This window comes from Megascapheus bottae, chromosome 7 (assembly GCF_031878675.1).
Source record: "Megascapheus bottae isolate mThoBot1 chromosome 7, mThoBot2.hap1, whole genome shotgun sequence".
In the NCBI taxonomy this organism is placed as follows: domain Eukaryota; kingdom Metazoa; phylum Chordata; class Mammalia; order Rodentia; family Geomyidae; genus Megascapheus; species Megascapheus bottae.
Window position 1 is genome coordinate 82,110,014 of NC_143515.1, and position 12,814 is coordinate 82,122,827.

A 12,814-nucleotide genomic window follows, 5' to 3' on the forward strand; every position below is an offset into this window, starting at 1 on the left:
TTGATCAAGGCCTCCTCCCCTTTAGGGGACTAGGCCGAGCAGCACAGGGGGAGCTAGAGCCACTCCAACCCCAGTCTCACCCTACGAGACAAGGATTGGGGTATCCCTTGACGGGAGCTGTCGTTTGCCCTCCCCCTCATGCTGATCCCATAAATTGGCTCTCTGAACAACCGGTATGGGTTGAACAGTGGCCTCTTTCACTAGAAAAGATCATTGCAGTACAGCAGCTGGTACAGGAACAGCTGGACTTGGGGCATGTGGCCCCTTCTAACTCTCCATGGAATTCTCCAATTTTTGTTATAAAGAAAAAGTCAGGTAAATGGAGGCTGTTACAGGATTTGAGAAAAATAAATGCCACAATGGAACTGATGGGGGCCCTACAGCCTGGCTTGCCTTCACCCATGGCAATCCCAAAGGATACTTATAAGATTATTATAGATTTGAAGGATTGTTTCTATACTATACCCCTGGCGCCTCAAGACTGTAAGCGCTTTGCCTTCAGTGTCCCCTCTGTTAATTTTAAAGAACCCATGAAGCGATATCACTGGCTTGTGCTCCCACAGGGCATGGCAAATAGCCCAACTTTATGTCAAAGTTTTGTAGCTAGAGCCATTTCTTCCACTCGTGAAAAATTTTCTTCTGTTTATATTGTTCATTATATGGATGACATCTTGTTGGCTTGTTCTGACCCTATCGTCGTACGACAAGCCTTTGGACAACTAAAGCAAGATCTGAGCCTCTTTGGCCTTATAATAGCAGCTGAAAAGGTTCAGGAACACCCCCCTTTTACATATCTAGGCCATATATTAGGCCCACACTATTTTAAAAGCCAAAAAATACAATTAAAAACTTCCCACTTAAGAACTCTTCATGATTTTCAGCAATTCTTAGGAGATATAAATTGGCTTCGGCCTTATCTAAAGCTCTCCACAGGAGAGTTAAAACCCCTTTTTGATCTCTTAAAAGGAGATACCAACCCTACATCCTTGCGTGAATTAAATCCTGACGCCAGGAGGGCCATCCAAATTGTAGAAAAGGCAATTTCCCAGCAACAAGTGACCTATTGTGACTATTCTAAACCATGGGGAGTTTATATTTTAGCTACTTCTCACTCCCCAACTGCTGTATTGTGGCAGGATGGCCCACTTTTATGGCTTTATCTACCATCAACACCTGGCAAAGTGCTGACCCCCTACTACGAATTGGTAGCTAATCTGATACACATGTGCCGAGTGGATTCCCGTAAATATTTAGGTCAGGAACCTCATTTTATCTGTGTCCCATATAATTTACAACAACAAGATTGGCTATTCGCCCATTGCGATTCTTGGGCCATTGCTTGGGCCAATTATACGGGAAAAATTTTGCATCACTACCCGTCTAACAAACTTCTCCAATTTGCTGCGTGTCATACGTTTCTATTTCCTTCCATAGTACAGGCCTCGCCTTTATCTTCTGCCGCTTTGGTATTTACAGATGGATCCTCAAATGGAACGGCTGCTCTGACCATTAATGGGAAAACTCAATCTTGGGTTACAGGTTTTTCCTCCGCCCAAGAGGTGGAATTAGAGGCTGTTTTACAAGCACTCGTCCTGTTACAAGACGAGCCCTTTAACTTATACTCAGACAGTCAATATGTAATTCGTGCTCTTCAAGTCATAGAAACTGTTCCCTTTATTGGAACTACTAACTCCAATATTCAGACCCAATTTCGCCAAATACAAACTTTGCTTTGTTCTCGCAACCACCCCTGTTTTTTTGGCTTTGTTCGAGCTCACACTAATCTTCCTGGCCCTTTAAGTGAGGGCAATGCAGTTACTGACTCCGCCACCAGAGTTTACTTAACTCAGGTTGAACTTGCTAAGCAGTCACATGCCATCCATCATCAAAACAGTCGAGCCTTGCGCCGACAGTTTAAATTATCTAGAGAAGCCGCGCGGCAAATAGTTAAGACTTGCTCCAACTGTGTCCCTTTTTCACCAGCCCCCCATTTAGGCATAAATCCACGAGGACTGCTTTCTAATCACATTTGGCAGATGGATGTCACGCATGTTCCATCATTTGGCCGATTAAAATATGTTCATGTTACTGTAGATACTTATTCTAATTTTATCTTGGCCACCCCCCTTGCTGGGGAAGCCACTAAACATTGTATCTCTCACTGCATTCGATGCTTTGCTGAGATGGGGATTCCCTCGCAAATAAAAACAGATAATGGCCCTGGCTATGCAAGCCGAGCATTTCAATCCTTCTGCCATTCCTATAATATCACTCATATTACAGGCATTCCTTACAATCCTCAAGGTCAAGGCATTGTGGAGAGAGCTAATGGATTATTAAAACATCAAATTGCTAAAATACAGAAAGGAGAGTCATATCCCGCTACCCCTGTGAATATACTTAATCATGCTTTATTTGTTTTAAATTTTTTGAATTTGGATTCAAATAATTTATCTGCTGCTCAGCGATTCTGGGAAAAAAGAGCGCAGCGTCCTTTTGCCTTAGTAAAATGGAAGGATCCCCTAACTGGTGCTTGGCATGGACCCGATCCTGTTCTAACCTGGGGTCGAGGGCATGTATGTGTTTTTTCACAAGGAGAAAATGACGCCCGCTGGCTGCCTGAACGCTGCGTTCGGATCGTGGAGAGTGACAGTGGCCATCCAAGCAGTGACTCACTGGGCCTACACCCCCAACCCTCCAGTGGTGCATCCTGCGACGTGGGAAGGACCTGAGTTATTTGTGCATGTCAATCGGGACTGCTACTGATCCACTTGTTCCACACATTCATATGAGCTGTGTTTCTCCTCCTTTTACTATTATGTAGGGACCTTTTAACATATTTATTGACTCTACACAATTTAATATGTGACATTATTTTGTCTTTACCAGCCCTCTTCTTAATAACCTTTTTTGTAAAAGATGCCCAGGTGAAAAGCAAAGGCCTCCAGAGGTAAGTAGAAGTTGGCCGACCCCCTTGTATGTCAGCGTTTTATTTTATTTTATTTTATTTTATTTTATTTTTGTTTGTTTGTTTGAAAAGGTGCACTGTGGGCCTAAAACAGAGGCCTGGGTGGTCAAGGGACGCCTTGACCCCCCCTCCCCTTCTGAGTTTCTTGTCAATAACAAGGCATACCTGAGAGTCCCACCAGCAAGACATGTCTAAATCTAAAAATAACTGTTTGGTGAAAACATTCATTTGAGCTCATGTTTTTTGTGTTAAGTGTATCTGATTGAGTCCAATTTTCTTGTTATATGTCAATGTCTGATTATTTAAAAGTCTCCGTTTGTCTTGTTCGTGTTACATATTTTTCCTTGTCCAGTTTTGTCTTTAAAATTGGTACCATTTCTAAGTATGGATCCTTATGGTTTTTCTGTGCGTACTCAAGCACACATCCTTGTTATTTATTTGAACATTTCTGGGCCTGGTATGGCCCCTCCCAATCCGCTGCAGCTGAGGTGAGCAGAGGCCAGACAAAGCAGCTGCAGGCTTCGTTCAGTTTCCTTTTTCCTACAACCTGCTGAAGTGACAGTCTAGAGACACTTGGTGACAGGACACAGACTTGTCTTAGTTCTCCTAGGTTTAAGACTCCCACCCAACTTTCATCTGCAAAAAATAATATGTCTGATATCAGAAACAAACTCTGGAAGAATAAATTTCAGCTAAGTTGCCTTGTTAGAAAGCTTTGTTTAAAAACAAAAACAACAACAACAACAACAAAAAACCTGGTTGTCACCTCCAAGAATAAGCTTTGCAAAAACAACAACAACAAAAACAACAAAAAACAACAACAAAAAAAAAACCCTCATGGTACTAAAATTTCCGGAAAATGAACGGCCGATATTAATTTTGCGCGCTTTAAGATCTTTGAGTATGAATGTGTGTACGAATGGGTGTGAGTGAACATGTTCAAGGTTAAATTGTCAGCATGCTGTATAAAACAATGGTTGAGCTCATTTGAAACACAAAAGCAATTGGGTAAATCTAAGTCTAAACTTCAAGAAAATTAGTAGGTTTGAATGTTTCCTATGTCTCAAAGGATTATTGCATTGTCTTAAAGAAAAACTGGTAAATATTTTTCTAGATCCTGAAATCTGCATTTTATTGCAAGGCATACAACTGTTTACATTGTAAACATTGTATCCTGTTTAGCACAGAGATGTTAGGGAATTTGGGATTTATTACTTTAAGTTAAAGTTTGGAAACATGTATTAGAGATTTAAATGTGAAATTGTTCATTAACGTCAGAAATTTTGCCTGTCTGTCTTTTCTTGCAAATCTGATGGTAAAATGTGGATAATGTGATTAGTATTTTAAAGGAATGTTTAAAGGTTTATCTCCATGCTATTGGGTGTATTTAAAAAAAAAAAAAGAGAGAGAGGAAACTAAGTCCAGACCTAGACTTTTGGTGCACTGATGTCTATAGTTCTTGCATTAGGGAAAAACTGTTATTTGAGTTTAAATTGTTGTTGGAGTTTAAGACAGTAATCTAAACTGCAAAAAAAAAAAAAAAAAAAAAAAAAAGCCCTTTTCTAAAAGGCAAGAGGAGTGACTTGAGCCCTAGGGGGCCTGAAGGCAGAAGGAGTTCTTTGTGCCCTTAAAGGTTTTTCAATTGCAAATAAAGGCTAAGGTGTTGATTGTTTAAGCCAGTATCAGCAAAAGTTTTAAGAACATTGGAAATGGGTTTCTAAACAATATTTGAAAGTGAAATTGTCTTAAATGTTTAAAGAAAGAGAAAAAAGGAAAATCAGGACTACCAAAGTAATTGCTTAATTGCTATTTCAGCTTACTCTTGTAAGTTACTTTATAGCAATCTCCAGAAGGCCCATGGAGAAGGACAGCAGATCCTCATTCAGATGTAAGTTTGGCCCTCACCAAGTTCCAGGTAAGATCATGCTTAGAGACTATTTCTGTATTGACCACCTTGTTGCTTCTAATTGGAGTAAAGTGGCCTTTTGTAGACTCATTGATCTGAAAGCCACAGTTTTGAGCCTGCCCGGGCAAAGCAAAGTCCCTGTGAGACTGTGGTGTCTAATCTGCCAGCAGGATGCTGGGACAGAGTTGCTTTGGAGCTCGAAGTGGCAGAGTGCTAGCTCTGAGCTGAAAAGCTGGGGGGAAGCACTCAAGCACCAAGCTCGGGACTCACAGTGGCAGGGCGCTAGCCTTGAGCTGGAGAGCTGAGAGACAGCGCCCAGACCCTGAGTTCAAATCCAGCAACCAACAAAGTGAAATGCCAATGGGATGTTTATCCCTGTGTGGAGAGACACTACCGGGACAGGAAAGCCTCTGCTTGGATGGCAGAGTTGGTGTCAGATCTTAGAGTCACTTGTGCTTGGCCATTCAAATTAATCAGAGCCGGGAGGTCATAGAATAGTTTGTAAGCATGCCTTACTAATGCCCGTGCCTTTCATAACTGGGCAGGAACTTGTCAATCTTCTGTGATAGTGGGTAGTTTAAAGTCCTAATTGAGCGAATTTTTTTATTTTTGACACCAGCCACAAATTCAGGAAAAGTTTGTGGATCTGAAGCTTGTGTCTCTATTAATCTGTTTAGATCTGACAACTGAAGCATTGTTAAGGTTGCAGAAATTTAGTTCCCCAGACAATCAAGAAAAAGCCTTTGCAAACGGGTGCTAGGTAGGCTGCGCTGTTGTGGCCAAGGATGGTTTGTGCAGTTGTTGAATGTCAAATATGATTTCTAGTTTGGAGTAGATTGTTGTTCCTGGTGTCTAATCCTTGCAACCCCTTGATAAAACAGGCTGGGCTTCTTAAGGTCCCTGGTCAAGCGTGGAGACGGCGCCCCTGAGTCAGCTTGAAGAAGTCACAGAAGTTGAATCTCCGCCCATCAAATCCCCGTTGGACCAAGGGACCAAAGTCATTTTTGGAAAATGTGACAGGATAAATTAGGGGTATAGAAAAGAGTAAAAATTGCACTTGTGTTTCTTTTAAAATAAAAAACGGGGGACATGTTGGGAGCCAGAGTGGAATCAAACTGTACCTTGACTTGCATCAGACGATGGCTATATTGTCTTATTGCTTTCTAGCCCTATTCTATGTAAATGACCTGAGAATTACCATATGAATGTAACACCTGGAGGTTCCCTGGGAGAGGAGGAGAAGAAGAAGGGGGAGGGGAAAATAAACGCGGCAGTCTAGTCAGTCTTTGCCTGGACTGCGGACATCCCGGACCTAGTGTGTCTGTCTCTCTTCTTTTTCTTCCTAGTCCTTGTCCCCTATTTCAGGAACCCCAATCTGCGAACCCTGGTTTGCTGCCGGTTGGCCCCGGCACTTAGCCTCCCGTCTCCTCAGGCCTGGGTTTGTTTCCGTCGGAAGTACCAACCCGAAAGCCTGAGCCCTGACTCGTAGCTCTGACGCCTGGAACCACAACTTTCCTGTTCTCAACGCTTTGTTTTCAGGCGCAACCTGTTGAGTATTTGCACATGGAAGGCAGCATGGTGTGTGCTCCACTGCACCTCATAAACACCTGGGAGCTCACACCTCCCAGACACAGGGAAAGCACCAACTGGGCAGCACTCCTGCAGGCAGGCGCTGAACTGGACTCTGTCCTTGTGATTCGCATGTTCATGGATTATGCTTGAGATTTCTCAAGAGGAGACTGAAGAAAGATGTGTGAATGTTTAGATGGGATAAACAGTCCAAAATTCTTCCTAAAAGGTTGCACCAGCCCATAAGTCAGGCCTGCCTCTTTGTCTACACACAAACACAGCGATCCACATTCCGTCCGCAGGATGTCGTCCACACGACGAGGCACTGGACACCGTCCACCTCATCATTCGCATCTCTTTCATTAGAACTGACACATGAGTGTATTCAAGTTCAGAGACGTGTCTCCCCAGTGACTTCTCCTTTGACTTCCTTTGTATTGAGCTGGAGAAGCCACGATTTATGAGGTCTTTGTGAATTTTGAAATTTTGATTTGTGTCGTAACTACTTTCTTCTTTGTTTTGGTAATTTGGCTTTTGTTAAACTTTTCCAAGGAGAAGAGTTTACTTTTCATCTGAGTACTACTCTGGCTTTGGGCTCATCTCTGAGTGCTCTGCGGGCCTCTGAGTTTACGGGAGGATGGCTCCTTTCACTCTCCCGTCCAGCTCTGCCCACCCAGCCATGCGGACCACAGCTGCCCCAGGACTCCCTGACAGACACAGGGTCAGCCAATGTGTGTGCCAGGGAACGTGAAGGCGCTGGAGGAGACATCGGGGTGAATGAGCTCTGACTCTCCATCGGGAACCTGTGTCTATTACCAAGGCCATGGCACCAGTGCTCAGAGAGCCCTGACAAGGCCAGTGCGGCTGCACGGTGCCGGGAAGGTTCACAGATGGCCCCGGAGTACTCGGACTGCTAGCCAGGATGGAAGCCTTCATCTCTAGAAAGCCTTAGCGGCGGGTGGAGAGGGCATGCCAGCAGCAGGCACGGCGCCAACTAAAGTCTGCCTGTGATGAGAGAAAACCCTGTCACCCAGCTTCACGATCAAGTTCTTCCCCCCTCCCTTTCCTCCATCTAGCCTCCGAAAAGGTAGAGCAAGCTGCATACTCATTCAGGAGACCCCAGGGCGTCCATCGAGCTGGGCCTGGCGTGCCTGTGTCCCCGCAGGGCTGGGCCGCAGACACCCACCATGCTTCCCGACACCTGACCCGAGGGTCCGTCCAGTGCCATCCCACAGGTGCCTCGTGTGTTACTTCAGCCAAGGAACTGAACTCTTTTCAGTACCTTCACATATGACTTTGCAAAGTTACTAGATAACAGAGTTTTCTTTCTTTCTATTTTTTCTTTTTTGGTCAGTTCTGAGGCTTCAACTCTGGGCCTGGGCGCTGTCCCTGAGCTCTTCAACTCAAGGCTACCACCCTACCCTTGAGCCATAGCCCCACTTCCCATTTTCTAGAGGTTAACTAGAGATAAGAGTCTCAGGTTCTTTTGTGCCCGGGCTGGCTTTGAGCCTTGATCCTCAGATCTCAGCCTCCTGAGGAGCTGGGATGACAGGCGTGAGCCACCACGCCTGGCTTTACAGCTCTGTTTTTTAATTTTGATTTTATACACATAATGACCGAAGTAATGCCCTGATCTACAAACGCAGGGTGGGGGCTGCGCAGAGCTCCTCTGACCAACCTCCTCCACCCAGGACATTCTTAGCTTTAAGAGATGAAGTCCTGCTGGGTGCCAGCGGCTCATGCCTGTGACCACTCAGGAGGTAAAAAGCCAGCCTGGACACTAAAAGTCCATGAGACTCGTCTCCAACTAACCACCAGAAAACAAAGCAGCGCTGTGGCTCAAGTGATAGAGCACTAGCCTTGAGCTGAAGAGCTCAGGGACAGCACCCAGGCCCAGAGTTCTAGCCCCACGACCAACGAGGGGGGGGGGAGGGAGAGAGAGGGAGGATCCAACAGAAGAGCTCGAGGAGACGAGCTCTGGGAACATGCTTCACAGTACCCACTCCATTTAGTGGGATTGAAGGGTCTTAAAAATACACAGTGATGGGGCCAGAAGCATGGCCTAGTGGTAGGGTGATTGCCTAGCAAGCACGAAGTCCTAGGTTCGATTCCCCGGTACCACATACTCAGGAAAAGACACAAGTGGTGCTGTTGCTCAAGTGGCAGAGCACTAACCTTGAACAAAAGTGTCCAAGGGCAGTGCCTAGGCCCTGAGTTCAAGCCCCAGGACTGGCAAAAAAAATACATAGTGACGGGACCAGGAGTTTGACCTAGTGGTAGAGTACTTGCCTAGCATGCACAAAGCCCTGGGTTCGATTCATCGATGCCATATATACAGAAAAAGCCACAAGTGGTGCTGTGGCTCAAATGGTAGAGAGATAGCCTTGAAAAACCTCAAGGACAGTGCCTAAGCCCTGAGTTCAAGTCCCAAAATTGGCAAGGAAGGAAGGAAGGAAGGAAGGAAGGAAGGAAGGAAGGAAGGAAGGAAGGACATAGTGATGATATCTGTACAACATTGTGAATGTGGTTAATGCCAGCCTATGGTGTTCTTAAAAACAGCTGAAATGGTATGTTTCATGTCATGGGTCTTTAAACAAAAATTTCCCCAAAACTGTCAAGGAATCTGTGACCAACTACTAGAAGTTTGTATTTTCAAAGTAACACTCACAACCATGTGTTCTCTTACAGGTTCACCAAGTGATGAGCACGTGACACCTGAATCACACTTTAGTTCCAATGACTTGGTCTGAGGTAACTTCCCTTAAATTCATAGGTGTTTCTTAAACATCCACTGAGGCCAGGCCCGAAGAACACAACGGTGGGAAAGCCTGCTCGTGGCTGTGGGGGCCTCCACGGGGGATCCTGGGAGAATCCAGCCAGCAGTGACATGCCTAGAAGACGTCGTGTGGTCCACACTGAACAAATGCAGCTCACAGAGAAGCCCACGGGTTGCAGTGGCTGCTGGGGAGGAAGGGCTGGCCTGTCACCTCTGTCCATGGCTCGTCACCAGCCATGCCACTTAATGCACTTACTCGCTCTAAAACACAGGCTAGATCTTAGCGCTGAATAAAGAAATACAAGTCTGGAAAACACACACATTTTGTTCAGTCACACATGGAGCAAAGGTTGTGTGGGGGTGAAAAGACGCACAACATCCTCACACTAGAAACAGCCCAGCACACCTCGCCACTAAGCCGGCTGCCTGTGGCGAACAGAACGAAGCCGGGTAGCCTATACGGCGTCTGGACCTCAGAGCACAGCAGCTCCTGCCTGGAAAGAAGGAAGCACAGCCCTTGGGGACATTCGGATGCGCGTTCAAGCCCAGGCACATGGCTCCCCCTGCAAGCCGAGCTACTCAGGAGGCTGAGACCAGGAACACCAAGGCAAACTGCCCTGAGAAGCAACAGAGACAGCAGAGCAGGAGGAAACCCACAGCCCACGACTTCTCCGTGTGCTCACATATTTAAGGTGAATTTCATTTTCTCAATGTGCATTTTAATTAGACAATGAGTCATCTAGACAATGAGTTCCCTCAAAAGATCCTGGGAACAACACGACAGCATGGATGATGTTTCTAGAACACCTAGAGAGAGAGAAACGGGCCCCAGGCTGGGCCCTGTGTGAACCTGTGCTGCCATCTGCAATCTGCTATACCACAATAGCCCGCTGTCCCCACAAGAGGCCAGCACCCAGCGGCAGGAACTGTGCCGTCATCACAGACAGCTGACCACCCACCCAACATCACAGAGAACTCCCCACCCACCGGCTGCCACCCTTCCCTTGTCCAACCCGCCCGCTATGAATGTGCCCAGACACTTGTTGGGGAAAGGCGCTTACGACCGTGACAGGAAACTTGGTATAAGGCCATTAGGTCATGTATAGAAGCCACCAGAATTACACCCATGACTTCTGGCAAGCAAGAAACGCTCCCAGGCACAGCCCATTTCCAAATCCTGCCCTGGACACCCACAGCTCCTGCTCCTTTGGGTTCCAGGTCTGAGCTTGTTCCTGGATCCTTTGCCACCAACTCTGAGCTGCTCCACGTGGGAAGGTTCTAGATCAGGAGGCATTTGAGGCCAAAGCCATTAAAATCAGAAGGAAATGTACTTACCTTGGTGTTCTCAGCATCCATGGCGTCGCCAGGTACAGCTTCCTCTTCTTTAACTATTTCAGCTGGTGCCTGCGGGGGGGAGAAAACACACCTTGTTCAAGCTTAGCTGTCACTAGCCCATGCACACTCTTGAACCGCAGAGCCCTCACAGCTGGCAGCACAGAGCTGGCCAGTCACTGCCCACTACACGACACTGTCAGGCACTGTGTGGCTCCGTATACCTCTGGCCACCGGGAAGCAGGCTCCTCCCGAAGCCCTGGTTACCTCTGGGGACCCCACAGGCAGAGCCTCTAACTCACTATTACTATTGTGCCCTCTAATTCAGTGTCCCGAAACCTCTCTCCACGCCCGGGGAGAACTGTGTGGTTCTGTGGTCCTAGATGGGCACCAGGACACTTTCATTATACCCCTGTATCCACTGTCCCGGCCGACAGGACAGCAGGGAACCATATATATACACTGTGAATCCACCGTGGCGCGGGCCTTCTGACAGGAGTCTGCACTCAGGACACCCAGACAATGGCCCCACTCCTCCTGTGTGCTGACCACAAAGGCAGAGACACTGCACTGGAGCACATGCACTGCCTGTTAGTGGTTCCATCTACCTGGAACCACTCACCAGTCCTCCGGGGGAAGGAAGCTGCAGAGCTGCCTGGGCAGAGTCCCCAGGACCTGGAGCTGGGGTCAGCTCACCGGGAAGGGGTGAGAACAGGCCCTGTGGCTCTGCAGATGTGCCCGTGTGTGCTCAGTACAGACGGATCCACCAGCCCAGACCTCAGTTCCTCAAACTTCCCCCAAGTCAATAGCAGGCCCCCCGAGTGTGTTCTTCCTTTCGTTTCCACAGAGCATGGCTGCGGGAATGCTCCGTGTGGCTCCTTTCACAAACCTTACAAAATCACACGATTTCAAAACAGTCACCGTGATGGCAAACCACTGACTCATCAACAAGCATGCAGACAGCAGCCGCCACGTTGCCTCCTACGATGTTAGAAACACGGGTGACTGTGACGGCTCAGAGTCACGCAGGGACGCAGACTGAGCAGTCACACAATTAAACGTGAAACCATGCCACTTTTCATTACATGGGAGAGCAGTGTAGCCTTTCTGTACTAAGTGGTCATTCACTGAAAATTCCAAGGAAGAAAGACGCTGCCCTCTGCGATCAAATGGAGAGCCATGCATGTGCAAGGTGTGGATAGAAGCAGCAAGCCCCTGAGTGGGTTACGATGGTCAGCGCACGAGAGCACGAGAGGCAGCAGCCCTGGTCCAGGATGGCACCTGGCAGCACTGCAGCGAAGGCCAGGAAAGTGGAGCGCTGCCCGCAGCTCTGTGGAAGGTGGGCCTCGTGACACTTCTCGCATCCACAGTGCCTTCCTGGGGTGGAGGGTGGGGGGTGGAGAGCCACATGTGCCCGGAGGTGGGCAGGGGGCAAGGTCTGGGGCCGCTGTGAGGAAAGCCTTGGTTGAATTCACAGCCTACTGAGCTTCCCCACAAGCTTAGGACTCCCGGGCAGAGACACAGGCCAACAGCAGAGTGCATACAGCCCACCCCACACCAGAACCACCACGGCCCACTCAAGAGAGGACACAGTAACGCACGGTCCCTGGCGGTCCTCACCAAACCCCAGCATCAAACAGCCAGATAGAAGTCCAGAAATCTAGAAAGAAGGGGAAGGAGGCAGACGGATTGAGTTGAGATCCTCCCAGAGGTTATCTGACAAGTAGCTGAGCAGAGAACAGGAAGGGTTCACTCTATCGCGGGTCCAGAGGCGTGATGTTCAGTCAGGATTCCAGGGGAGGATGAGGTTGGGTGACGGCGTGCGGAGTTGGGGAGGGGGATGAGGAAAGGGGCCGGGAAGGAGATGATCAACTGCTATCTCGTGGTTCATGAGAAGCAGATTTGATCTAGAGGATCTGAGTCTAAAGTGGGGTGGAGAGGCATTTTCTTCCTCCTGGAGAAGGGTGCATGACTGCAGGAGACCCTGGCTGGCCAGCTGCCTGTGTCACAGCCATTCTGATCCCAAGCGCAGCTGCCTGCCCCTGGATGGAGGCAAGGACTTGATTCAGATGCATGATGGACTTCCTGAGGTCCCTCAGAGACATTCCCACTACCGAACCAAGGTGACATGAGCACCGTCCCTGTCCCCAGCACAACCTTCTGTTTCGGTGCTGTGCAGACCATCTTCAGACAAGAGTGGCAAAGCACAGGCCGAAGGTCAGTGTGTTGAAGACAGGTGGGCACGGGGACCTGAGGTGACCAG

At 47.8% G+C, this 12,814-nt stretch overlaps 1 protein-coding gene across 12 annotated transcripts in view; it reads right to left on the reverse strand.

Annotated features, from left to right (window-relative positions):
• Positions 1-12,814, reverse strand: part of Dcdc2c (doublecortin domain containing 2C) — a 69,537-nt gene that overhangs the window by 29,767 nt on the left and 26,956 nt on the right. For all 12 annotated transcript variants that reach the window (XM_090337501.1, XM_090337503.1, XM_090337507.1 and 9 more), the window contains one exon: positions 10,555-10,623. In XM_090337501.1, the coding sequence (XP_090193627.1) occupies positions 10,555-10,623 (69 nt within the window). The remainder of the gene's footprint in view (positions 1-10,554; positions 10,624-12,814) is intronic.